The sequence below is a fragment of the Dama dama genome, chromosome 11, assembly GCF_033118175.1.
Source record: "Dama dama isolate Ldn47 chromosome 11, ASM3311817v1, whole genome shotgun sequence".
Classification (NCBI taxonomy): domain Eukaryota; kingdom Metazoa; phylum Chordata; class Mammalia; order Artiodactyla; family Cervidae; genus Dama; species Dama dama.
In genome coordinates, this window is record NC_083691.1 from 101,257,634 (window position 1) to 101,285,499 (window position 27,866).

General features: G+C 48.2%; 1 protein-coding gene across 1 annotated transcript in view; it reads left to right on the forward strand.

The window, feature by feature from the left end:
* Positions 1–27,866, forward strand: part of ACOXL (acyl-CoA oxidase like) — a 335,773-nt gene that overhangs the window by 268,732 nt on the left and 39,175 nt on the right. Inside the window, exon 17 of the mRNA XM_061156338.1 lies at positions 10,563–10,633. Within this exon, the coding sequence (XP_061012321.1) occupies positions 10,563–10,633 (71 nt within the window). The remainder of the gene's footprint in view (positions 1–10,562; positions 10,634–27,866) is intronic.

The following is a 27,866-nucleotide window of genomic DNA, read 5'->3' on the forward strand; positions in this document are numbered from 1 at the left end:
AGAAAAAAAATGCCACAACTTCATGCCAAAGTCCTGTGTGAGTTTAGGAATTTCATTCAGTTCAGTTACTCAGTCATGTCTGACTCTTTGCGACCCCAAGGACTGCAGCACACCAGGCTTCCCTGTCCATCACCAACTCCCAGAGCCTACTCAAACTCATGTCCATCACATCGGTGATGCCATCTAACCATCTCATCCTCTGTCGTCCCCTTCTCCTCCCACCTTCAATCTTTCTCAGCATCGGGACCTTTTCAAATGAGTCAGTTCTTCGCATCAGGTGGCCAAAGTATTGGAGTTTCAGCTTCAGGATCAGTCCTCCCAATGAGTATTCGGGACTTTTCTCCTTTAGGATGGACTGGTTGGATCTCCTTGCTGTCCAAGGGACTCTCAAAAGTCTTCGCCAACACCACAGTTCAAAAGCATCAATTCTTCAGTGCTCAGTTTTCTTTATAGTCCAACTCTTACATCCATACATGACTACTGGAAAAACTATAGCTTTGACTAGACAGACCTTTGTGGATAAAGTAATGTTTCTGCTTTTTAATATGCTGTCTAGGTTGGTCATAGCTTTTCTTCCAAGGAGCAAGCGTCTTTTAATTTCATGGCTTGCAGTCACCATCTGCAGTGATTTTGGAGCCCAGAAAAATAAAATCTGTCACTGTTTCCATTGTTTCCCTATCTATTTGCCATGAATGGATGGGCCCAGATGCCATGATCTTCATTTTCTGAATGTTGAGTTTTAAGTAAACTTTTTCACTCTCCTCTTCCACTTTCATCAAGAGGCTCTCTAGTTCTTCTTCGCTTTCTGCCGTAAGGATGGTATCATCTGCATATCTGAGGTTATTGATATTTCTCCTGGCAATCTTGATTCCAGCTTGTGCTTCATCCAGCCCAGCATTTCACATGATGTACTCTGCATATAAGTTAAATAAGCAGGGTGACAATATACAGCCTTGACGTACTCCTTTCCTGATTTGGAACCAGTCTGTTGTTCCATGTCCAGTTCTAACTGTTACTTCTTGATCACATACAGATTTCTCAGGAGGCAGGTCAGGTGGTCTGGTATTCCTATCTCTTTAAGAATTTTCCACAGTTTATTGTGATCCACACAGTCAAAGGCTTTGGTCAATAAAGCAAAAGTAGATGTTTTTCTGGAACTCTTGCTTTTTCGATGATCCAGCAGATACTGGCAATTTGATCTCTGGTTCCTCTGCCTTTTCTAAATCCAGCCTGAACATCTGGACAAATAATACAAATAGGTGAGAAAAGAAGAGAAGCTCAAGGCAAAGGAGAAAAGGAAAGATATACCCATTTGAATGCAGAGTTTCAAAGAATAGCAAGGAGAGATAAGAAAGCCTTCCTCAGTGATGAAAGGCTAGCAATCTCTTCAATAAAATTAGAGATACCAAGGGAACATTTCATGCAAAGATTAGCACAATAAAGGACAGAAGTGGTATGGACCTAACAGAAGCAGAAGATATTAAGAAGAGGTGGCAAGAATACACAGAAGAACTGTACAAAAAAGATCTTCATGACCCAGATAACCACGATGGTGTGATCACTCACCTAGAGCCAGACATCCTGGAATGTGAAGTCAAGTGGGCCTTAGGAAGCATCACTACAAACAAAGCTAGTGGAGGTGATGGAATTCCAGTTGAGCTACTTCAAATCCTCAAAGATGATGCTGTGAAAGTGCTGCGCTCAATATGCCAGCAAATCTGGAGAACTCAGCAGTGGCCACAGGACTGGAAAAGGTCAGTTTTCATTCCAATCCCAAAGAAAGGCAATGCCAAAGAATGCTCAAACTACCGCACAATTGCTCATCTCACACGCTAGCAAAGTGATGCTCAAAATTCTCCAAGCCAGGCTTCAACAGTGTGAACCGTGAACTTCCAGATGTTCAAGGAACTTATTTTCAACTACAAAACTTAGACTCGACTTAGACTCAAGGCTATAGAGGACCCTCTAAACCCTGGGTCCTCCCAGCTTGAAGGGCAAACATGACCTCTGCGGTGGAACTAGAAATGAAGAGGCAGCACATCTCACTCTTGGGACGACAGTTTCTGGAACATTCTGTCGTTACTGCAGGAAGTGGGGAGTCTGGCAGGTGGGGGATGGGGGAGTACCGCAGGCACTGCTCCATTGGCTGTGGCAGCCTGCGAGCCTTGCTCTGCCATTGGCGCCTCTGCTGGCCCAGAAGCTGTGCGCAGGCCCGGAGGGGTACTCAGGGAGGGAGGCGCTGGGTCCCGCTGTCCCGCTGCCCACCGTCCTCTTGTCTCACCCCTGTTAGACGTGTGGCGGCCAGGGAGGGGGTCCAGGCAGCCAAGGGTGGGCAGGTGCTATTTGCCACCAGATCCCAGCAGACCAGCGTCTTAGAGGCCTTGACACTGGAGGAAAGAAAGGGTTGTCTCCAGATTCGTTTTCCCTGTCCTTCTGACATGGGGGACGCATCTGAGCCTCATCACTTCTGGGAGCATAGGGGGTTGATGGGTCCGTGTGGGAGTGGGTGGCCTCTGGGAGAGGGCCGCCGCTGTGTCCTTGTTCCTGATGCCTGGAGTCTGGACCATGGAGGGCCTCCGCCTGGGGGCCTGGGGGTGGCAGTGCTCAGGAAGAAGGGACCGTGAGCGCTGGCACAGAGCTAGGAGGACGGGAGAGGGAAGAGTGATGGTGATGGTGATCACCCTGGTGATGGGGACCGTTGCTGGCAGGCGCGGGGCTTACAGTCTGCTCGCGTAGATGATGGCTCCAAAGGAGGAATTAGTTAGGTGAGCCTGAGTGCTGCAGCACGGAAACCCTGGGCAGGGTGTGCAACCTTGCCACCTCAGATTTATACTTTTAGAAACAAGTTTGCTCATGTTTTGGCGGTGCTGGGTCTTCAGTGCCCCATGGGCTTCTCTCTGGTTTCAGGGAGCAGGGATGCACTCCAGGTGCAGTGCACAGGCCTCTCTCGCGGGTGACTTCTCTCGCTCTGAAGACTGACTCTGGGGCTTGGGCTCAGCAGTGTGGTGCACAGGCTTAGGATCTTCCCAGATCAGGAATTGAACCCATGTCTCCTGCGTTGGCAGGCAGCTTCTTTACCACTAGTGCCCCCTGAGAAGCCCAGGGGAGCCTGCGTAGATTTGTATTTTGTGTCTCATCAGCAAGTAAACACAGGAAGAGAGGAAGTTCTAAGATGCTGGCGCCCAATGTTGGACCTTATTCCAAGCCCTCCTGGTTCTGGGAGAGTAGCCGTGAGGGAGCATGGCTCCTGGGCTCCAGCGAGGGGAGCAGGTTCTTTCTGCGACATCACACAGGCTGCTCGCTTCATCAGAACGCAGGGTTTCCTTCCCCGAAGTCCCGGGCCATGCAGGTGAACTTGGTTCTGCGTCAGCCGGACCTGAGGACCCCAAGCACCATGTTCTCCATAAGGGCAGCCACACAGTGCTCACCAGAGCCCCCACCCTGGGGACCTGCTCACCCAGCACCCGGGAGCAGTCACCTGTGAGGTCCCAAGAGAGCTGCCAACTCACTTCTCTTTGATGAAGGCGCCAGTTTATGAGATGGTTTTATGACAGATGACCTTGAAGATTCTGTTGTGCTGGGAAGAGGGAGACAAGAGGAAAAAGCCAAGTTCAATTCCTGAAGAATATTTGTTTAGTGGAGGCTCGTTCAGGACAGAATTTAGCAGCTATACTTGACCCAGACTCTAAGAAAACATCACTTACCTTCCTGACCCTAGGGATGTTGGCCAACTGGGCTGATGGCCACCGTCTCTGCCCCCGCAGTGCTTCCCTTGAGCCAGGGCCGTGCTGAGTGCCTGGTTCCCATCGCCCTCTTCAGTCTCCATGACAACCTCACTTAGCCTTGAGGAAGCTTCGCTCAGGGGTGGACAGTTGCCTGTGACCACACAGGTCTAAGGTGTGGAGCTGGGACTCTGCCCCGGGGCTGGCTGACCCCGCGGCTTTTTAGCATCAGATTTTGAGAGACGCCCTCCCACCCCCAACTCCCCAAGGCTTTCCTTCCTACAGAAAACCCTAAAGAGTGGGCATTCTAGTGTTCTTAAACTTCTGGTGGGGGGGGGGGTGGTACTTTGTATTTTATTTGGCACAGACTTCATGAGGTTAAACTTGACCTGTGCTGTTTTTCATTACTTCTTACTGCATTGGTCACCGAATCATGCTTTTTATTTTTATTTTCTATCTCACAGGCTTTCTGTAAGATTAACGAGCACTCATGAGTCTCCCACCAAGGCAGACAGGGAGGGACCACCACCCACCCATGTGGCTGAGGCACAGAGAGGCTACCTGAGTTGCCCAGGGCCACACAGCAGAAAGGGGGGTTCAAATCTTGGCAGAGTGCTACCATCTGCCCACTTGGTGGGGCCCATAAGTGCTTGCTGGACCTGAGTCTGGTAGCTGAGCATTGCTAAAGAGGCAAATAAGTAAATAAATAAATAAGCCCTCATTTATTTGCCTGTTAAAAAAGTTGTTTTTTTCCCCTCCTTTGTACACTATGTGATCAAAGATGTAGCTTATATGATGAACTGCAAAGATCTGAGTTGCAGGCCACACTGACTTTCCAGCTCCTGGTACCTAAGTACTTTCAAACTGAGTGCCCAAGTTGGCAGATGAAATTAACCCAAAAGGTAAAAAGGCAAAAATTTCCACTGCGTAACTATTATGAGATCTCCACTAGGAATATGAATAAGACCTTCTAATAGGAATAAAATAGGAGTGAATAAAAATAGGAGTGTAGGAAATCTTGTCTTATAACAGCAATTCTAGATATGGCTTTCTATATTTAAAAAGTTATCCATATTCTAAAGTTAAACATATGTGCCATATGCAGAAACTTACATTTAGGTTTTAAAAGACAGCATGTCCTAATCTCATCAAACATTTAGCAAATAACCTTTGAGTTCACATGAGCCACCCACACAAAACCCAAATTGAGCTACAGAGAAAACATAGAAAAAGCAACTGTCTGTTGACAACCAGATTTTCTTTCAGTTCTTTGAGTTTTCTGTCTATAAATAATCTGTATGTTTCAAATGTGACCATTTTCTTTCAGTGTGTCTCCTGGCATGTTCTCACGTAAGTGTGTTTGGAAAACAAGAATTCAACCTGTAAATCCTGGGAATGACTGAATTTCTGGAGGGGAGAGATTCAAAATACATTCTTTTTAGATACCCAGAGTGTCAAAATGAAGCATTAAGGTGATGCATTCTTTCTCAGTGCATCTGTTTATCTTTTAGGGAATCTGGAGTTTGATAAATCACCAGAGATAAAACCATCATATTTAACCCATGGTAGATCCCAAATGTCAGAAGGAAAAATAGTACAGTGTCTCCTCTTCATGAATTCCCTTTCTCTTTGCTTTTAAATTATGGGAATTTGTTTGCAGAAAAAATATAATGCTTTATTAACTGGAAAATGATGGCTTTTACTCAGAAACGCGAGAGCTGAAGGAGAAAAAAAAGCAGGCACTCCTTTGAGATATAATAGTTTAACAAGATTTGATATATGCTCAAAGTGGCATCAAATGTTAGATGGGGAAATGATCATAATATAACTAAAAGCAAGGTTTTCATCAGTTTCATCAGTATTTTACCTTCTCTTACTGACTCAGGACCCCAATCTGAGCCGTCAAAGTGCTTGTTGAATCCTTGATGGGGAAACTTTATGTAACATCATTGTAAATAGAGATGGACAAAGCTATCTATTGTGATTTTTTTCCCTAAAAATTACTCAGAAATTCTCTCTTAATAGGCAGCCTAGAAAATAAAACAAATTCCCACAGATTTCTATAATTATAGGTGAAGATGTTTCTGTGTCCAAGAGGGCAGCTAAAAGGACTTGGAATCCAGAAGGCATAAACCTTTCCCTGTTGAGCTCTGGAGGGTAAAATGTCAAAAACCAAAAGAGTAAGTTAGCCAAGAAGACTTACCATGGCCATGAAGGAGCCCTGGAGCCTACAACAGCGCCTGGGAGAGGTCCCGGCGTGGGCAGACGTTGCCGGACTCCCCGGAGACTCCGCAGAGGGCCCCTCGGTGCTGGGTCCCGAAGCGTGGGTAGGACCCAAAGCTGAGAGTGTGGCGGTGCATTCTGGGAGGAGGCTAGGTGCGGACGAAGGTGAAGGTGATAAGTGAAGGGCTGGTCCAGGAGTACCGGGGCCCCTGTTCCACCGGAAGGGAGGCTTTTCGGGGAGAGGCCGGGAAGAGTATTGAGAGAAGGAGCCTGAAGGAGTGGGCTGGGAGGGTCGGGTGCTGCCGTGGAGAGGTTGGCCTTTCCTGGGCAGACAGTAGGGCACCAGTGGAGGGGCCCGGCCCGGGGGAGAGGGGCCTGCTGACCCAGCCTCCCTTGGGGGGAACTCTCCTGGCCCCAGGGAACATCCTGCGTTGGAGACAGGCCCAGGGCAGGAATGGGTGGAGAAGAGAGCCCAAAATCAGTGAGTGTGGCCAGCAGGTGAGAAGACGGAGCTGCAGGGGGATGGTGGTCGTAGGGGCAGAAGCGGTGGTTTGCCCTGGAGAAGCAGAGGGCCCACGGGAGGGCTGTGGCCCCAGCGCGCAGGCAGAGACGCTGCTGAGACTTAGTTACACAGAGCCGGAGCCTGTCTGCCTGGAGAAGTGGCACCTCTGAGTTCCTGTCTTGCTCGAGGTCCCAGAGAAGGGGAGTGGGACACAGGCCTGTGTGCCCTGCTTGCGGTCCGGAGTGGATCCCGTGAGCCAGGCAAGCAGGCACAGCAGGGCCAGCAACAAGGACAGAGCCGGGGAGCAGGGAGCCAAGGCCTTGGCCTGGCGCAGAGGCCCACCCCACGCCCTGACAGCCCACCCCAGTGGGCTGGAAGCCGGAACTGCTACGCCTTCTCGGTACCAAGAAGTTCAACATCCCTCTTCCCTCCCTGTGTCGATTTTGAACACAGAGCTGGAGCTCTTCTTGCAAAGACTCAGCCTTTACGCCACTCTCTGGCTCCCTCCCTCTCAACATTTCCCTGTTGTGCTGTGAAGAGGAGGTGGGTGGGGGACCTCAGAAGCTGGAGTGACAGGTCGGTCTGTAAGATGAGTTGGTGAGAGGCGATGGCTGAGGGACGGCCGCCGCCATCTCCCACCTTGTGCCACAGAGCCAGTGAGGGTCCCGGTCCAGGAGCCTGGGGCACGGACACCAGGGGTGCACCCCCTCGCCCCCCAGGGCCCTCAGGGAGAGGCAGGCCCGAGTCAGCCAGCTGGGACTGAGGGAGAAGTCAAAAGAAGGTTATGAGACTGGATTCCTGAGCGGCTCAGCCCCACGTGTCGTATGTCCAGGCCAGCTGTGCCTGCTAACGAACTTCAGGCGGTGCCCAGTCTCACCAGCCTGATTGCAGAAAGGACAAAGACTCTGTGCATTTGGCTCATCTCGCTTTCCCCCATTGTTTGCGTAAACGTGTCCTAATGGTGGCGTCAAGGCAGAGGCATTTGTGTGAGTTGTAGGGTACATACCGTGTTGCGGAGTCCTGTCTGCCTTTCAGAAATGGGCTGCAGAGCTTTGGCCATTGTACATCATTTATCCACCAGCCCATGGCGGGAGAGACGTATGTGTTTCATGCTGGTCTGTCTTTTTTTTTTCTCCCAAACTACCACTTTCCTTTTTTTTTTCCTTCACTTGGGTCATTTTTTCTATGCAGCCCCCTCGCCTCACTCCCCAACCTCAAAGCTAGCAACCTCACAGCTAACAGGTATGTTATCTAAAACCTACTGTTCTCCCTGTATCGGCGGGCTGATCTTTTTGTCACACAAGGTGGAAAGGCTAAATCAAAGAGGGCTTGTCTACTCAGAGAGGTGGGAGCCTCTGTGGCCCCCACTGAAATGAACAGCGCGGGGACACTTAGGAGCAGTTACAACAATGGATGTGGACTCGGGAAGAAAGCTACCTCCAGAGTCTCTTAGGGAAGAGACCCAGAGCGACCCTGAGTGGGCACTGGTTTGGCTGCATCTTTTCTCCTCCTGAGGCAGGCAGCTCCTTGAATCAGCAGTGAAGGAGAAGAAAGTAGATCCCACAGCTGCTTTCTTTGTGAGGGTTTGGGTTTTCTGCCTGTTTAAACGTGGAGGCAGGTGGAGGAGAGGGGAGCGAAGCCCTGTGCGTTTGTCGAGGTGCGACGCTGCTCCATCCGTGACTTGGGCCCGGACCCGCCCTCCCTCCCCAGCCCCGTCAGCCGTCTCTGCCCCTCTCTCCTCTTTCGAGTTGGCCTCAGTAGAAACCAGAATGGAGGAGGCTGGCAAGAATCCTGCCTTGGGCGCAAGAGCACGTGTTACCCTGACTGGCTCTAAGGTGAGGGAGGCGGCCGAGGAATCGGTGAGCCCTGCTCCTGTTGACCTGCTGTTGTCAGGATAGGCTCTTGTTTGTATCGAAGGTGTGAGGGGTGATCGATTCGTGAAACGGAGCCGGCCTGTTAAGGAGAAGCTCCCCTCCTACTACCCCTCCCTGGGGAGCCCTGTGTCCCCACAAATGCACTTCCGCCCAGCTCCAAAAACTGGACTGTGACTTGAGGCCTGTCGTGCAGGACAGGCAAAGAATGAAGTTTGGGCTAAAACCCAAGCTGGGACTTCCCATGGCACAGTGGTTAACAGTCTGCCTGCCAACGCAGGGGACACAGTTTCGATACCTGGTCCAGGGGGTTTCCACATGCCAGGAGCAATTAAGGCTGTTTGTCACAACTACTGAAGCGCCCGTGCCCTAGAGCCCCTGCTCTGCAACATGAGAAGCCGCCACAGCAAGAAGGCCACGCAGCACAAACAGAGAACGCCCGTAACACAATCCGAGCACATCTTACTCAGATGAGAGCAGAGCTTTAGACTTGGGAGAAGTAGTCGGCATGGGATACAACCAACCACAGTTAAGACAGCAGAGTGTAGTCATAGAGGAAAACTCTCTAGAGAATTGTATTTTATAGGTAACATTGAAAACTATAATAAAAAATGCCCAGACCATGCTTGCTTTCTCAATGATGATTCATTTTTGCTGATATAATGCTTTTTAAAATATCTGCATGTCTAAACATGACATCTGGATCCAGGGGTCAGAACAGTGGAATCAGACCGTCCCTCCGTCTTGAGGCTTGGTATGTTTCCACCAGTTTTTGTGGGCTCTGCGGAGGATGGGCTGGACCCGGGGCGTGGTGAGTAGTGTGGAGCAGTTGGATGGGAAGGGTGAGCTATGCTGCGGTCAAGGACCGAAGGTGAGACTGCCCGTAGATGACAGTGAAGGGTGCTGACAGGTAGAGTGAACACAGCTTTGAGTCTGAAAAGAAGTCTACCTGGGTTCACTCGGTTAAAGCTTTAATGCTTGTCAAAAGAGGTGGATTTAAGTAATCTGAGGGCGGCAGGGAATCATGGGAGCACTTTCAAGAGTGAAACAACACAGTCAAAGCAGCGTGCATGGGAGGCAGTTGTGGTTTTGTGCTTATTTAGACTAAAATAGAAAAGGGTGCTCACATGAGTGGCCTTGAGTGAGATCGAGGTCACCAGCACGGAGAAGCGGAGTGTCATTTGTGTAAATCATCTTGGTTAACATTCCTAGTGTGTTCATGGCCAGTTAAGATGGACTGTGAATATTGTTTTGCAAATATTCTTGCAAATATTCTCCACCACCTTGTTGGAGAAAGATGGTTGGGGAAGCTCAACCTGAAATTTTTGGGGGAGTTAGTAGGGTTTGCTTGAGTCAACACTGAGGTCCCATCCTTCATACCAAGAGAAGACCTGGTGGGGATCGTGCGGGTATCACAATGGAGACTTGAGATAGAAAACGTCACACTGCCGGATTTAGAGATGCGGGTGGAGTCCTCTAGATGGTGGTCGCAGGGGATGGACATGCAGTGTGCCGTGGGGGGCAGGACGGGCCATGTGACCCTTCTGGTGGCTTGGTTTATAGTATTTATTATTGGGGGCTTCCCCGGTGGCTCAGACGGTAAAGAATCTGCCTGCAATGCAGGAGACCCGGGTTTGATCTCCGGGTTGGGAAGATTCCCTGGAAAAGGGAATGGCTACCCACTCCAGTAATCTTGCCTGGAGAATTCCATGGACAGAGGAGCCTGGTAGGCTACAGTCCATGGGGTCGCAAAAAGTCAGACAGAACTGATCAACCCACCCCCCCACCACACACACACACACACGCACGCACGCACGCACACACCCCCTGTGCTATACAGTGGGTCCTTACTAGCTGTTTTACATGCAGTGGTGTGTATGTCAGTCCCAACCTCCCAACGCATCCCTCCTCCCCCCCTCCCCCCATAACCAGAAGTTTGTTTCCTACATCTGTGACTCTATTTCTGTTTTGTAAATAAGCTCATTGGTACCATTTTAGGATGGAGCTTTGCTGATGGTCACGGCCCCGGGCTCTCATGTAGTAATCCCAGCTGACACGGGTGAAGTGGTTGTGCTAGCCTTGCCCCCCACCTCCCCAGGGCAGGCTCTGTTCCCCTCAAATGTATCACCAGGGAAAGATGCGGCATGTCACCTCTGTGGGTTAACACTGCAATGTCCTTCTCTGTGCAGAGAGGCTCAGGGCCCACAGGGAGGCCACTCACTCTTTCTTTTTTTTCCTTTCCAGTTACTTTAGAGCAGTTCTGCCTGGCTGTAAGGAACTGTCCTGACCAAGAGGACCAGGCTTTGTTAAAGAAGGTATGTTCCCAAAAGGAAGCCCTGATGCCTGAGAGCCTTGCAGCACTTTTATTGCCGTAGGAAGAGGTTCACAGTTACAGGCAGGAGTAAATTTATCATCTCTGAATTTTGCACTCCTCGGGGATACACTTGTCATCAGCGGGTAGGAGGATTGCTGGCTAATGAGCACGACCGCTGTCCTCAGAGAGCAGCAAAGTGACGGGAAAGTGGGTGTCAGCCACGAGTGGGGGTCTACGCAATTCTCCAGAGGGCTCAGGGGGTTCTACTTAAGCTTATCTGATAGAGCCTTGATTCTCTGAGCAGATTTATGAGGCTTGGCCAAATTCCATGACTCTCACTGTACTTTTTAATTAAGACAAAGGATTCCATACGTCCCAAGTCTGCCACATCCTCACTTTCGTCACTGTGGGGAATGCTTCACAAATGAGACTCTTCATATGAACCACGGGAAGGTGCATCTGATGTCATCGCTTCCTGCCCCTTGAGTGGGAGACAGACTTTTTTTCTTGGTGACCATTGTTTTGTTTCCTTCCAAATGGACAAAGGAGAACAGGTGTGGTCTCGTCTACATTTCGGTTGTACATTGGGGTTGAGCCAAACGTGTGAGAAAGCCTGGCCAACACCGTGCCTGCATTTAATTAACACTTGGCCATTGAAGGCAGAAAGCAGTAGACACCAGCAGATGACTAAGGAACACACACTCTTTTCCACCCATGGCTAAGGCTGTTTTCACCTGGAAACTCTCCTTAGGCTGACCAGGAGGCATCTGCATTTCCGTGATGTCATTTCAGTTCTGTGTCGTCAGGAAACCACGTGTACCAGGGATTGCATTTCTTTACCTAAATACCATACCAGCTGTTCTCTGACTTTAGAAATGGATGGAAAATCGAGGGCGTCACTAGAAGGGATGTTCACCTCATTTGCCTAAGATGTGATATTTTCGGTCTGTCTTTTTTTCAAAGCTTTCAGTAATGCTGCTTTTATAAACAGAAGTTCTGATACCAAACTTTGGGTTTGCCCAGGAGAACCGACCCACCAGAGCCCTGGTCCTAATACGCTGGCTTTGGCCGGCACCCACGGAGGCACAGGAGCTTTGCTTGGCATTTGGAGGTTGTCCACTCTGCGTTCTTGGTTCTCCCCACCAAGGCCCATTCCCCCAGGATCACCCTTCCTGCCAGGTACAGGCAGTAGTGCTGTGGCCGTAGAGTAGCTCTTGGGTCCCAGACACTCACCTCTTTTTTTTTTTTTAATTTAAATGTTTTTTATTTTATTTTACTTTTTTAAAATTAATGGAGTATAATTGCTTTACAATGTCATGTTATGTTAGCTTCTGGTGTGCAACAAAGTGAATCAGCTTTATGTACACATATATCCCCTCCCTCTTTGACCTTCCTGCCACCTCACACCTCAAGATCGTCCCAGAGCACTGAGCTGAGCTCCCTGGGTCATGTAGTGGGTTCCCACTAACTCTCTATTTTACACACGGTGGGCTATAGATGTCAATTCCACTTCCTCATTTTGTCCCAGTCTCACCGCCCCCACCGTGTCCACGTGTGCATTCTCTGCATCCACATCTCTGTTCCTGCCCTGAAAATGAGCATCTGTACCTCTTTTCTAGATTCCATGCTGTGTGTGCTATGCTCAGTCACTTCCACTGTGTCCAACTCTTTGTGACCCTGCGGATTGTAGCCTACCAGTCTCCTCTGTTCATGGGATTCTCCAGGCAAGAATACTGGAGTGGGTTGCCATGCCCTCCTCCAAGGGATCTTCTTAACCCAGGGATCAAACCTATGTCTCCTCTGTCTCCTGCATTGCAGGTGGATTCTTTACCCACTGAGCCACCTGAAAAGCCTTTTCTAGATTCCATAACTATGCATTAATGTATTAATAAGATATTTGTCTGTCTCTTTTTGACTTAACCTTACTCTGTATGACAGACTCTAGGTTCATCCACGTCTGTACACAGGACCCAGTTTTGTTCCTTTTTACGTCTGTGTAATATTCTGCTGTACATATGTACCACATCTTCTTTATCCCTTCATCTGCGGATGGACACCTAGGTTGCTTCCAGTCACCTGTCAGGTGACCGGGGTGTAGCACCTTTGGTTCTTTCTTCTTGTTTGGTCCAGCATTTTCTCCCACCATCTCCTCCTTCCTGTTTCTTTCTTAGTCTCCTCCTCAGGTCCATCTCACCCTGTGTTCCCCTGTCCATACCTCTGTGGGCTGGACCTGCTGTGTATGGCTTGGTCCTGCTGCTGAGCCCTGCGTGGAGGTTACCTGGGCATCTCAGAGGCAGCATGGGATGGAGGGGTCAGAGCATGGAGCCCCGTGCCAGGAGACCAGACCAGGGTTGCATTTCGCTGTCCCCGAGGCCTCCATGACTGGGATTCTGTGGCCACTCTCTTCATATCCATAGGGAGAATACAGAGAGAGATGCCACTCAAAGCCTCTTCCTTCTCTCAGTTTTTCTTTTTCTTAAAAGACTAATTTTTTCATCTGGACCATTGTTTAAGTCTTTATTGAATTTGTCACAATATTGCTTGTTTTACAGTTTTGGTTTTCTGACCACAATGCCTGTGGGATCTTAGTTCCTTGACCAGGGATCGAACCCACACACCCTGTTTTGGAAGGTGAAGTCTTTACCACTGAACTGCCAGGAAAGTCCCTTCCTTTTACTTTCTCACCTCCCCCTGCCATGCACATGCTGCCCCAGGCTGTCTCCTTGGGAACATTTGGCTACTAACTAACAATTGCGTACTCTGTAATGACCTATATAGGAAAAGAATCTAAAATAGAGTGAGTATGTGCATATGTATCAAAATTACTGATTCATTTTGTTGTACACCTGAAACTAACCCAACATTATAATTCAACTATACTCCAATAAAAATTAATTAAAAAAAAAACTAGCAGTTTGATGTGGAAGGGGGTTCAGATAGCCCGAGGTGTCCTGGAATAATCTCCAGTGACATTCAGTATTTCATGTCTTTCCCGTTGGTCTCTGCAGACTGTGTGGCCGTTGCAACCAAGGATGATGTCTGTGGTTGTTTTCTCAATATCTGTAGTTATTTGAACTGGCATCATCAAAGAAGTTTCACTGAACAAAAACGAGTGCTCAGTTCATATATACTGAAACTGTTTTGTGATTTTTTTCAGGAGATTGAGGTTTTTAATGTCACGTATCAGAGAGCATCATGTGGGTGTGACAGTGGTGTGCAGGATTTTTGTAGATGGTTCTGTGGGAGAACGTGCTCAGGGTGACAGCAGATCGCTCTGACTACAACCAGCCTGTGGTCCAGTTTATGTTTACTTGGGCGAGCTGTTCACTTCCTATCTCTCTGCAACCAGCTTAAATATTTAACTCCACCTCATTGGGTGAAAGTTGTTGCAGGCAAAGAATGCAGATGGAGACTGACTCTGACGTTTTTTAAAAGTTATATTTTGCATGCATGCTGTGACATCCTTACACCATCCTGGATACTTTGAGACTTGTGTGTGCGTGCTCAGTCACTTCAGTTTTGTCTGACTCTTTGTGACCCCATGGACTGTAGCCTGCCTGGCTCCTCTGTCCATGGGATTCTCTAGACATGAATACTGGAGTTGGTTGCCATTTCCTACTCCAGGGGATCTTCCCGACCCACCCAGGGATTAAATTCACATCTTTTGCATCGCCTGCATTGGCAGGCTGATTCTTTACCACTGCACCTCCCAGGACGCCCCCACTTGAGACCCAAGGGTAGATATTTCATGATCTATGAGGGTGCTCTAGAAACAGACTGCAGGGAAGATGAAAAGATGAACACGGAGCTGTTGAGCCCATGTCCAATACCCCTGGGAAAACAGTGCCAGAGAGGGAGGCTTTGGAGATGGCAGAAACCAGAGCCTTCGTGTGGCAGCCAAGAAGATCAGGACCAGGGGAAGCCGTGGCTCTCTCCTAGTTGTTGGCAGTGGATTTGGGGCCACAAAGCCAGGCTTTGGACCCTCAGTCTGGGCTTCTTCCTGGGACCTCCGCTCAGACGAGCAGATTCACAGAAAGCCTGCCACCTTGGCCACAGCAGAGCCACACAGGAGGTAAGACCGATGACATCACGGGTGCCGTGCTGAGGCTGCTGCGTGGGACCCTCTCTCGGCTTGCTGTCAGTCACACCCTGTTTTCTGAGAATACTGTGAGGCAGGAGGAAGCTGGCTCCATGACTCAGTTTCCCCAGATACTAAGCTGTGTGCATGCTCAGTTGTGTCTGACTCTTTGAGACCCCATGGACTATAGCCCCCCAGGCTCCTCTGTCCATGGGATTTCCCAGGCAAGAATACTGGAGTGGGCTGCCATTTCCTCCTCCAGATGCCAAATAGAGGTCCAGGCTATTGATGACTTAGGTTTTTCCCACCACTGTGGCCCTACTAAGGGGCTGGGGAAGAGATGCCAAGGGTAGGACAGCTGTCATTAGGGTTTGCCTCACAGGCAGATTTCACTACAATTTGAACCACAGAAAAGATTTAGATTCCATAAATGGCTTATGACCCCATTCACTTTCATTCCCCCTATTGACCTGTTTCTTCACTCATTCTTTCTTATTGTTTTCATCTTGGCCTCACTGGATCTCCATTGTGGCATGCTGGCCTCTCTTGTTGTGGAGCTTAGTTGCCCCTGGCGTGTGGGATCTTAGTTCCCTGACCAGGGATTGAACCCACGTCCCCTGCAATATCTCAGAGATAGCCACTAGACCACCAGGGAAGTCCCTCTTCTTTCATTCCTAGTTATATTTGCCGATTAGTCTCTTCAGCCCTGCTGTCACCACCCTGGAGAGCTCGTCTACACCTCACCTCTGCTCCACTCCCCACTTCCCTGCAGCTCCAGATCGCTTGTGAGCTGCAACCCCACGTCTAAGCTCACGCAGCAGCTGTGAACCTCCTCCCATCTCTGGTCTCTATCCTCCCTCCTCAGCCTTGGGCTGTGGACAATTCACAGCTCTTTCTGGGGTTGCCAAGCCAAAGCCAGTGCATCTGTTCCCTTGGCAACATCTTTCAGAGTTAACCCTTTCCTCTGTCTCAGAACAGAGCAGCTGAGCCTGGTCCATTGAGGGCAAGTCTGGTCTCCACTCTACCAGGCTCCAGCCTGTGACCATTTTGACCTCTTTTAGCCCAGTGTTGTCTTCTGACAAAAGAGATTGAATGAGATTGTTTCAAAGACCCATCCGGCAACCACATTCTGAAAATCTGTGCCTGGACATTGTCAACTAGCTTGCAATTCTAAACATGCTTGAGAATGAATGGTGCTGGCCCTCAACTGTCTGTCTTGCTACTTCAGGGTCAGCCAAATGAGCCTTCGTGTCCCTCTCTGGATCAGTTTCTGGCCCTAAGTCCCTCTATCCTTTGAAACAGGGAGATCACAGAACTTACCATTCAAACCTGGACTTTTTTTGAGTGAAAGGGGGCACTGGTAAAAATTAAGCTTGGATGACTGAGCATAAACCATGACTGTCCCAGGTGAATCCAGGCATCTGATGAGCCTGTTTTTGAATCAGGTCCAAAATCCCTTTCTCATCAAATGGCTCTAGATTGCCTATCAGACTTTGCTCTAGCTAGTCCCTGTCACCCACCTACCTCCAGGATGGTTTGATCCAGCTAGTCCCTGTCACCCACCTACCTCCAGGATGGTCTCGTCTTAAAAACTGGGGGGACTTCCCTGGTGGTCCACTGGCTCAGACTCCATCCTGCCAGTAGAGTATAGCTGGGTTTGATCCCTGGTCAGAGAACTAGACCCCACGTGCCACAGCTAAAAGATCCTGCATGCTGCAGCTAAGACCCAACACAGCCAAAATAAAGATATTTTTAAATTGCTCCCTCTTTTCAGTGATGAAAACTGGCCATAAGACAGGCTCCTTGGTACCAGTTTGTGTTCGGACCATCATTTTCTAAATCAAATATAAATGATCACAGTGCCTTAGTCTACTCCCTGGGGACTTACTTTCACACCTGGCAGCAGCTGTCTCCAGTTTGGGTGTGAGACAGCAGCCCAGCAAGGACCCTCCCTTGGATAAAAGCATCACAGGATGGTCACCCACTGGCTCTCCCTGCCTCCCTTTGGAAAAGCAAGTAGGATGTTCCGGGGAAAGTAGCCCTTCCTGATTTGTGCTGCTCTCCCCGGGCCAGGGCACAAGAGCTAGTTGAAGGAGCTTCTACTTGACCTGCTATAACCGGAGGGCTGTCTCAGAGCCAGACCTCCCCACTCCAGGGACGCTGAGTGAGTGCCTGGAATATTCCCCACTCTGCAGCCCCCAGCGCAGTCCTGCCTCAGCCACTCTGCCTTAGGGCTCTGGCTGGAAGAACCGTATAAAGTTCAAGATTGACTTTTTGATATCATACCACATGTGCATGCATGCTAAGTCGCTTCAGTTGTGTCCGACTCTTTGTGATCCCATGGACCGTAGCCTGCCAGGTTCTTCAGCCCATTGGATTCTCCAGGCAAGAATACTAGAATGGGTTGCTGCGTCCTCCTCCAGGGGATCTTCCGGAACCAGGAATTGAACCCTCATCGCTTATGTCTCCTGCATTGGCAGGCAGGTTCTTTACCACTAGCGCCGCTTGGGAAGCCCCCTCATACCCCATAGACTATAGAAAATGGTAACAAGAGCCAAACTGCCTGCTCAGGAGTGAAGAGAGCCATCTTGACTCTCTGCTCTGCCAACGGCAGACCTCTGGTGGGGCTGTCACACCAGCAGTGATGTTCCGGCCAGTCTCCGTTTGATTGGCAGATGGATGGCCCATCTGTGGCAAGGCCTATGATACCTAGGTCTGAGGACACAAGCAGAGCAGTTTGAGAGTCTGCTGTCTTCCCGATTGGCATGTGCAGGGGCCCATTGGAGTGGAGGGCACCGTTTCGGGGTGCTGAGGCTCAGGTCAAGAAAACCCACAGAGCTGATTCCCAGGGAAGGCTCCACTGACCAGAGGCATGCGAGCTTCCTGAGCACTTTTCATCTGTTCCCAAGTATTCACGCTGCCCCCACAGGCACAGGCAATCCCAGACAGACGTGGAGGGAAGAAGGCCAAGCCCTCCTCCTCCACCTCCCCCCCACCCCCCGCACTGTGGTCTGGCCCAGTGGGGCTGTTTCTCTGTCTTATGATGTTCTAGGAACTCAGACACACAAGTCTTTCTTGAAACTTGAAGTCCCCAAGCGAGTGACATGGCCTGACCCTTCCGTTTCCCAAGTTTACAAAATACCAAGTTTACAAAATACAACTTCTTCCTGGAAATGGGCCTTTTTTCCTCACGTGGTAGAATGCTAACAGGCCAGGATTGTTGAAACTGTTGAGAGTTTTCAGCAGAAAAATGATGACTTTACCTCAGCGTGGGACTGGCAGAGCCTTGAGGAGAAAGGGAATTTTCCACATGACCGCTCCACTGATTCACCTCCCCTCAAAGGCTTAGAAACACCCCAGCAAGTTGGTTATCTCGTGTTCCTCCGGTTGTCATTGTCACGGTGACTCTTTCTGCTTGGCTTCTCCCGCAGCTCGCCTCGCCCGGCCTGTTCCCTCCGTGTGGCTCGGCCGAGGGAGCAGCATCCCGGTTGGGGAATGACTCCCTTTCCTTCGGGGGCCTTTCATCTGCCTCTGTGCTGTGAAGGAGGCCTCTGCTGCAGCTCTGGCGGGTGCTCATCACGGCAGCCCCGGCGTCAGGCAGGGGGTTTGCAGGGGACCGTCCCCCGCTCACAGGCGGCTGGCAGCGGCAGTTGGAGCCTGTCAAGTGGGTGAGGTGGGGTTTTTCCCTCTTTCCTTCATTCTAACTGCTCTCTCTTCCTTTTCTCAACACGTGTGGGTGGCAGCTGGTTTAAGCACCAAACCCAGCAGCCAAAGGTAATGGCCAGTGCCTCCCGCTGAGTGCACAGGAAAAGTATGATGCCTCCTTTCTGTCAGTGGCCCTTTTCCTGCCCAAGGACCCCAGCGTGGCCCCTTGCCTTTGAAAGTGTCCTGGGGCCCAGGGCAGGAAATAAGAGCAAACATCCTGTGTGTGCACCACGCATGCCCACAGCCCCCGCTTAAGCATCTGGGGCCAGTCAAGGGCTCAGGCCTCCCACACAGAAAAGAGAGTTCCTATCTGGGGCTTGACTCCATTTTCCAAGCCCCGGCCAGCATGAAGAGTGTCAGTCCCTGCTGCAAATTCCACGAGCCGAGACCATTAAGGGTGGTGGGGTCTGCAGTGGTGAAACCCCATCCTTTCTCTCTAATTTTTTCCTGCTACCTTCTCTGCTTCTTTCAAGTCAGAGCCACACAGAAAGAAGCAAGCGTGTGGCTGAACATGTTCTAAGGCAGCTGTTCTGCCATGTTCATTGAGGACCATCGTGGGCCAAGTGATGGTCTTCTAGTACCTGGCTTGTTTGAAGATGTATTTCAGGCTTTTAAATATATATATTTAATAAGGGAAAAGAGCTACAAGTGACATAGAAATCAACTTTCAGATGTAGTGTTCCAGCCGTAAATGATTTTCCTTCATTCCTGTACCTTGGTGCCATGAAGGCCCTAGAATGCCTCCTTTCCTTCATTCCTTCCCCACAAGGTCGAGCTCATGCCAAGGCTCTGCAGGGCTCATCTCAAACCAATGCCCCCAAATCTCAGTTGCAGTTATCTCTCCTAGTGAAATTTTAATTTTGGAAATAAATCTTCAGTGCCTAGGATTAACTTTTTAACTCAAGGAAATAAATTTCCAGGAGAATTTCAGGCTCCCGGATAGGTCAACAGAAGGGTTATTTTGTTGACTGTCTGCACATACCTGCCACAACCCGTCTTTGGAAACATCTGAGTGGCTATACATGCTAGGCACTGTGCTAGGCCCTGGGGTTGCTATAATCACAAGACCCGGTCCTCACTCTCAGCTCCCTGACTATTAGATGAGACTCCTCAATAAGCAAGCACGTCGTAGTGGGCTGTGTGGTACAAGGGAGGAAATTGGGGGTGTCAACAACGCATTCAGCTGGGGTGCCCAACACAGCATAGGTTAGAGAGGACTTGCCAGAGGAGGTTGCATTTGTGTTAAGTTTCTGCAGGAAATTAAATTTAACCAACTGTGTGGGTTCCATTGTGCTTACTGGTGGGGTCAGTGTGAGAAGCTGTGTTCTGTATTTTCCATTTAGAGAGTGTTTCAGGTGCACCGATGCATGTCTTGAGAGCCGGCTGCTGCAGTAGGGGACCCAGCCAGCTGCCACTTCAGAGGAGAGGTCTCTAGAAGCTGCTGTCCTTGTTGGCCATGCACCTTTCCCCCATGTGCTCTTTGTGCGTGCTCAGTCGTGTCCTACTCTTTGCGACCCCAAGGACGATAGCCCGCCAGGCTCCTCTGTCCATAGGATTTCCCAGGCAAGAATACCACAGTGGGTTGCCACTTCCTCCTCCAGGGGATCTTCCTGACCCAGGGATCAAACCTGCGTCCCCTGCATCCCCTGAGTCCCCTGCATCTCCTGCATTGGCAGGCAGGTTCCTTACCCCTGAGCCACCTGGTGCGCTCCAGCAATCTTGAAGTTCCAGCCTTCAGCATCCCTTCCTTTGGTTCGGAAGGTTAATGCCAAAGTCAGGTGTCTCTGAGAGGGCTTGCAGCAGAAGCCATCAACCACCTCCTCCACAAAGCTCCCCTGTCAGGGGAAACAGACTGACGGCTTTCTGGGTTCAAACGCTGTCATGTGAAAACTCTACACGTGCCTGATTACCTAAGAGGAGCGAGTGATTGCACAGACGAATGGAGCGATAGGTGAGACATCACACCTGCTCTGCCCTTGACACTTTTTCATCAAGCATCTGAATCAATATCCAAGTGGAAAACCAGCTGGAGAGCAGAAAAGCCATGTTCAGAACAGCAGTGTTCTTCGCCAGGTGCAGAGAGCACCATTGTCTGGGGATGCCCGGTTCTGCCAGCCTGGCCTGAGTCATGTGGAGGGACTCCTGCCTGAACACTCTCCCCTCCACAGCCTCTGTGCACAGCTCTCGGGGACAGATTTCATTTCAGACTTTTCTAGAAGACGGGAAAGAGGGAGAGGAAATCACTGGAGACAAATAAGAAAACTAGACTAATCTGCGGAAAGCCATCTGTAGGAAAATGAAAGCAAAATTTGGCCCTAGGGAACTAAAATTAGTGGGAGGAGAAAAGAGGGCCCGGCCCCAGAGTTGTCATTTTGCCATTTAAATAAAGAGGTCAAGATGCTGAAGTGCCCAGGAGCATTCTCTTGAGTGACTTACCCAGAATATGGAGAAATTTCATCAGGGCTGTGAGTCCAGGCTTGTTGTTGTTTAGTCACTAAGTCGAGTCTGACTCTTTTGAGACCCCATGGACTGTAGCCTGCCAGGCTCCTCTGTCCATGGGATTTTCCAGGCAAGAATACTAGAATGGGTTGCCATTTCCTTCTCCAGGAGATCTTCCCAACCCAGGGACCAAACCCATGTGTCCCGCATTGACAGGTGGATACTTTACCACTGAGCCACCTGGGAAGCCCTGAGTCCACGCTGCTGGACATTAACAGGATTGTCAGGTGGCTTTCCCAGCACACAGCAAAGGGAGCGTTAGTACTCTGGTTGTATGGGGGCTCACGATGGATGGAGCTGACGGAGGGGCAGAGCTGGGCTCTCATACTCAGGCAACTTCCTGGCCTGCAACCGAGGACACTTGTGCTCTGACTGAAAACCGGAAATGCTATGAGACTTGAAGATTTCTGCTCCCTGGACCTGCACAGCCTTTCTTCTTTCCCTTACTAAATGTTGTGTGCTCAGTCACTCAGTTGTGTCCAACTCTTTGTGACCCCATGGACTGTAGCCTGTGAGGCCCCTCTGCCCATGGGATTCTCCAGGCCAGAATACTGAAGCAGGTTGTTCTTTCCTCCTCTGGGGGATCTTTCTGACCCAGGGGTTGAACCTGGGTCTCTCGTGTCTCCTGCATTGGCAGGCAGATTCTTTACCACTGAGCCACTTGGGAAGTCCTACTGAAATTTTAGCTGGTCTCTTTTGGGTTAACTTTTCATTCAAAAGTCTACTGAAACACACACACATACACACAGCATGGTTATCAAGTTTGAGGGGGGAAGAAAGAAAAAGATGAGTTAGCTGGACTCCCTTCTGCTCCTAGGACCCGGCAAGATGCCTGGCACACAGTCAGCTCTCAGGAGGTAAGGACGGGGAGGAGAGAGGGAGAAAGCAGGGAGAAACTTACTTGTGGAATAAGTGCCAGGGAAACGGCCAGCATAAAGGTACCAGTCACCTGACTACTTCTGCTCAGGTGTCTCCTGATGGAAAGTTTTCCCTTTTGGGAAAATCTTTCCATCTTAATCTCTTCTAAGACTGTGAAAAGAACAAGATGGGGATTAGACAACTTGATGTCTTCTTGCAACTTTTGTCTGATGGGAAGGGCAGCTAGGAACAATCTATCGGTAATTGTTTGATTAGTATATGATATTTTGGAAGTACTTTCACAGAAAAATATAACATTAAATGTTAGGATTAAGACTGATTATATAAATGAGATAAACCTACTATTAAAAGTGAAAGGCTTTCAGATGGAGTGAAAAACAAAACCCAATTGCATGATGTATACACAATGCAGACCCCATCTTCCAGGAAGATGAAGAAGGGAAGATTCTTATTCCTATTCTTTCTGCTGAGTTCAGTGAAAATAATGGACATTATGTACAAAAACAACCATAAGGAAACCATGAAAACAGACCTCAGGACCTGAGGATGCCATGGCAGGATGTTCCCTGGGTTTTCTCTGTGCCTCATATGGACTCAGTGGTAAAGAATCTGCCTGCAATGCAGGAGACCCTGGGTTGGGAAGATCCCCTGGAGAAAGGGAATGACTACCCACTCCAGTATTCTTGAACAGAGGAGGCTGGCAAAATATTAAGCATAGACTTGCCATATGATTCAGAAATTTCACTTCTGGGCAAAGAGTTGAAAATAGTGGCTTGAATGGGTGTTAGCACACCCATGTTCATAGCAGCACTAATCATAGCAACTAAACTGTGGAAGCAACCCGAGTGTCCACAGATGAATGAATGGATAAGTAAAAAATGTGGTGTATACATGCAACAGAATGTTATTCAGCCTTAAAAAGGGAAGCAATTCTGACACGGGCTACAACACAGAGGAACCCCAACTATATACATTATGCTAAGTGAAATAAGTCAGAGACAAAAGAACATATATACTGTGTGAGTCCATTCATATGAGGTACCTGGAGTAGTTAAATTCATTGAGACAGGCAATAGAATAGTCCCTTTCCAGGGAGCATGAAAAATGGAGAATGAGGAGTTATTATTTAATGGGTACAGAATTTCAGTTCTGCAAGATGAAAAAAATTTTAGAGACGGATGGTGGTGATGATTGCAAAGCCAATAACAGGTGAGGAACCGGGAATGGGAGGAAGTTGGGATCAATTCTGGGTTAAAATAAATCAGAAGGAAGAACCTGGCTGAAAGCTGTTCCACAAGTTGCCAAACTGTCTACAAAAAGTACAGTTAGCCCTCCGTACCCACAGATCCCACATCCAAGAATTCAGCCCACTGCAGATCAAAAATATTTGAAAAAAAAATTCCAGGAAGTTCCAAAAAGTAAAACTTGAATTTGCTGCACACTGGGAACTATTTACAGCATTTATGTTGTATTTACAACTATTTACATAGCATTTGCCTTGTATTAGGTATTATAAGTCATCTAGAGATGATTTAAACTATAGCGGAGAATACATGTAGGTTTTATGAAATACTATGCAATTTTATATAAGGGACTTGAGCATCTGTGGATTTGGTATCCACTGAAAGTATAGGTGGCACTTGTGGTAAAGAACCCGCCTGCCAGTGCAGGAGACTAAGAGATGCAGGTTTGACCCCTGGGTCGGGATGATCCCCTGGAGGAGGACATGGCAACCCACTCCAGTATTCTTGCCTGGAGAATTCCGATGGACAGAGGATCCTGGCGGCTACAGTCCATGGGGTCGCAAAGAGTCAGACACGCCTGAGCACGCACATCCGAAGGTATGCCACTGAAGGATACCCCCCAGGATGGAGGGCGGTAGGGCATGATTCTGAGTCAGTCTGTATGAACGTGTGCAAGGAGCCCCAGGGGGAATAGCTTCATCTCTCCCTGCGAAGCTATGGTTTCTGAATTTTCCCACTTCCCCTGGACATGTTACGGACAGCGCGCTGCAACACTACGAAGTAGCAGGAGTGGGTTTGCCAGAGTTTGGCAGCCACAGAAGAGCTTGGATTCTGCAGCCAGATGGAAGACTCCCCAAGTATCAGTCTGCCCTTAGGGCTGAGAGGCAGCAGAAGTCCAGTCTCCCCTTTGTCCATGCATATGCAGCCTGCGAGGGGAAAAAAAAAAAAAAGATATCTCAAGGTTACCTTCTCTATAACTTTCCATTCTGTCTCGTTTTTGGCTTGCTGCGCTTCTGTTTCCTGTGGATGAATTTTCTGCACTTTTCACTTCCCAGCATCTGCAAAGGCAAAGATAGAACTATGTCTAGGCTTCTCCATGCATGTATGCTCAGTCATGTTCAACTCTTTGTGACCCCGTGGACTATAGCCCACGAGGCTCCTCTGTCCATGGAATTTTCCAAACAGGAATACTGGAGTGGATTGCCATTTCCTCCTCCAGGGTTCGAACCCAAGTCTCTTGTGTCTCCCAATGAGGCAGAGAACAGAACATGCTCTGGGTCTGGCTGGCTGTCCCATCCCTGTCTCCTGCTGCACCCTCTGCCTTTGATCCGCCATGACACCAACACATGGCCCGTCATCACTTTTCTAAACTAGGTCCTCTGCCCAAAGTGGGGGTGGACAGAGAGCCATCTCAGCTCTTCAATGTGCAAAGACTCAGAAAGAAAAGATCACCTTCATGCTTACCTCTTCTCTCCTAGAGCACCAGGTCTACTGGAATGATCCACTGCCACTGTCTGTCACCTTTTTCAAAAAGAGAGGCTTTTAAGACACAAGAAACATCTGGCAGATTGGATCTTCCTTTAAAAAAAATTAACATCTTCAGGCAGCTTAAGAGGAAAAGAGACATTGATCTGAAGAACTTCCTTGGGTGCTCAAGAAAAAGACATTAATGTTGATTACCCCCTCTCCAGCCTTTTTCCAGTGTAATATAAAGAAGACTCCCTCACCTGTGGAAGCTGATGAGCTCACACCTGGAGCAGATGGCATGGAGGAGACAGGGCAGGTGAACTATACGAATTTGAGCTGGGCATTGTTCCAGTCTGGTCCAATTTTTAATCACTTTTCTATGGCAAAAGAATGCCCTTAGAAATTGCAATGCTAATATTTTTTGCTAAGGCTGGCAGAAATTCCTTAAACTAAGAGACGGTGCCACTGCCCATCAATTTTACAAGGCAGTAATGCAGATCCCAAGTGGCTAAAGTCTGAGGCGGAAGGCAGAGCACTACATCACATTGAGATAACTAGGTTGTTGCTGGGGGAAAGTGTTCTGAAATCATGCTGGTATTACAGTGAATTAATAGGCTTTGTTCATCTTCTCTGACACTGGAAGTCCAACTTAGTCCTTTTGCTTCATTTCTTTGCTTATTATGCATCTCAGGCCATGGATACAGGCTGCCTGCTTGGCACAAATTGCAGACAATCTCCCTTCTTTCTGTCGTTGGCCCAATAGGTGTATGCTCTTGGGAACCAAGGGTCTCAGTTCTACAAATGCACACACTAAACCCTGATACTGGGCTAGGGCTGCAGACATTCCAAGATGCATGAGCCACAATGCCTGCCTTCCTTATCATACTGTGATCCGGGAGAAAGTCAAATGGGCAAATAATTAGACCAGCAGGCAGAATATGTAACAGGGAAAAACACACTGCTGTGAGGACCCTGGAAGGGAAAGGGTGACTTTCATTGGGAGGAGCTCAGGGAAGGGTCCTTGGACAAAATTTCAATATAGGAAACACTTACAGAATATAGCCTTTTCAGCTTGGAGTCTGCCATAACAAAGAGGAGGTGGTATATACATAAAAGATGATATTTTTAAATTATTATACAGCAAAATGGTCTTGTTAGGTGTATATAACTCTATGAATTTAAACTGTGGTCCTGGATAAGACACTTGCGAGTCCCTTAGACTGCAAGAAGATCAAACCAGCCAATCCTAAACTAGGAAATCAACCCTGAGTATTCATTGGAAGGATTGTTGCTGAAGCTGCAATACTTTGGCCACCTGATATGAAGAGCTGACTCAGTGGAAAAAACCATGATGCTGGGAAATATTAAAGGCAGAAGAAAAAGGTGTGGCAGAGGATGAGATGCTTAGATAGCATCAGTGGTTCAATGGACATGAATTTGAGCAAACTCCAGGAGATGGTGGAAGACAGAGGAGCCTGGCAGGCTACAGTCCATAGGGTCACAAAGAGTAGGACATACCTTAGCAGCTGAACAGTAACAACATAGAGTTGTATAAGCACCGTCACAGCCTGGATACAGAGCAATTTAACCATTCTAAAATAATCCTTTATGATATGGCTTTATAATCATTCTCTTCCTCTTCTGATAAACCCTGGCAACCAATAATCTATTGTCCAGCACTATAGTTGTGCCATTGTGAGGATGTTATAGAAATGGAATCGTATGATATGTAACCTTTGATATTGACTTCCTTCACTCTGTATTTGAGTTTCAGCTAAGTCATTCCATGCATCTACAGCTGTACCTTTTCATTGCTGAGTAGTTTTCCATGGTATGGATATACCACAGTTTGTTTAATCATTCACCCAGTGAATGATTAAATTGTTCTCAGTTTTTGATGATTATGAGTAGAGATGATATATGTATACATACACACACACACAGAGATATATATGTACATATATATACATGTATGTATATGTGTATATGTACATATACATGTATATGTATACATATATGTATGTATATACATGTACATGTATTATATCACATAAGTATTACATAAGTTATATTACATAAACAAGTATTCTCTAGAGTGAATTTCTCAGTCTCAGCAGTATTGACATTTTGGGTCAGTACTTCTTTGTTGTGGGTGCTGTCCTATAATTTGTAGGGTGTTTAACAGTGTCCCTGGCATCTAGTTACTATTGATAGATTCCAGTCTTCAGTTATTGCCAAATGTCTCTTGGGGGACAAAATTCATCCACAGTTGAGAACCACTGCTCTAGGGTAAATGCTTAGGAGTGGATTTACTGAGTCATGCGTAAGTGTACATTTAATTTTGTAAGAAACATTACATTCCCAACATAGAGAGATCCAATTGCTCAGTATGTTCACCAACACTTGTTATTGTCAGTATATATATATATATATATATTGGCCATTCCAATAGGGATGTAGGAATATCTCATCTGGTTTTAATTTGCATTTCCTAACAATGTTGAAAATCTTTTAATGAGCCTTTTTGCCGTCTGTGTGTCCTCTTTCATGAAGCCTGTTCAAATATTTTGCCCATTTTAAAATCAGATAATTTTTCCTGCTGTTGAGTTTTGAGAGTACTCTATCAGTTCTGGATACAAGTTCTTTCTTGGATGTGTGATTTGCAAGTGTTTTTCCCAGTTGGTGGCATGTCTTTTAATTCTCTTTAAGTGTTTTGCAATTTTTTTTTATTTTGACAAAGTCTATCCATTTTGCTATAGATTGTGCTTTTTGTATCTTATCTGAGAGTATTTACTTAGGGCTTCCCTGGTGGCTGAGTGGTGAGGCAGCAGCCTGCCGATGCAGGAGACGTGGGTCTCATTCCCGACCCAGGAAGCTCCCCCTTCCCACAGGAAGTGCCATGGGGCAAGGAAGCCCGTGTGCCCTAAGTACTGAGTCTGCGCCCCGGGGCCCGGGAGCTCCAGCCTCTGAGCGCACGTGCCACATCCAGAGCCACGCGCTTCCCGACAAGAGACGCCACTTCAGTGAGAAGCCCATGCCCCACGACTAGAGAAAAGCCAGTGAAGACCCAGCACACCCAAAAACAAGTAAATAAATAAGCATTTTTTTTAACTTGAAAGAAAAAATTTTAAAAGCTTCCTTTAAGGGAGGAGCTATTAAGGGTATATATATACCGATGGCTGATTCATGTTGAGGTTTGATAGAAAACAACAAAATTCTGTAAACCAATTATCCTTCAATAAAAAACAAATTAATTTCAAAAAAGGATAATGCTTAACTGCAGGTCTTGAAGGTTTTCTCCCCATATCTTTTTCTAGAAGTTTTAGAATTCTATGTTTTACACTTAGATCTGTGATTCCTTT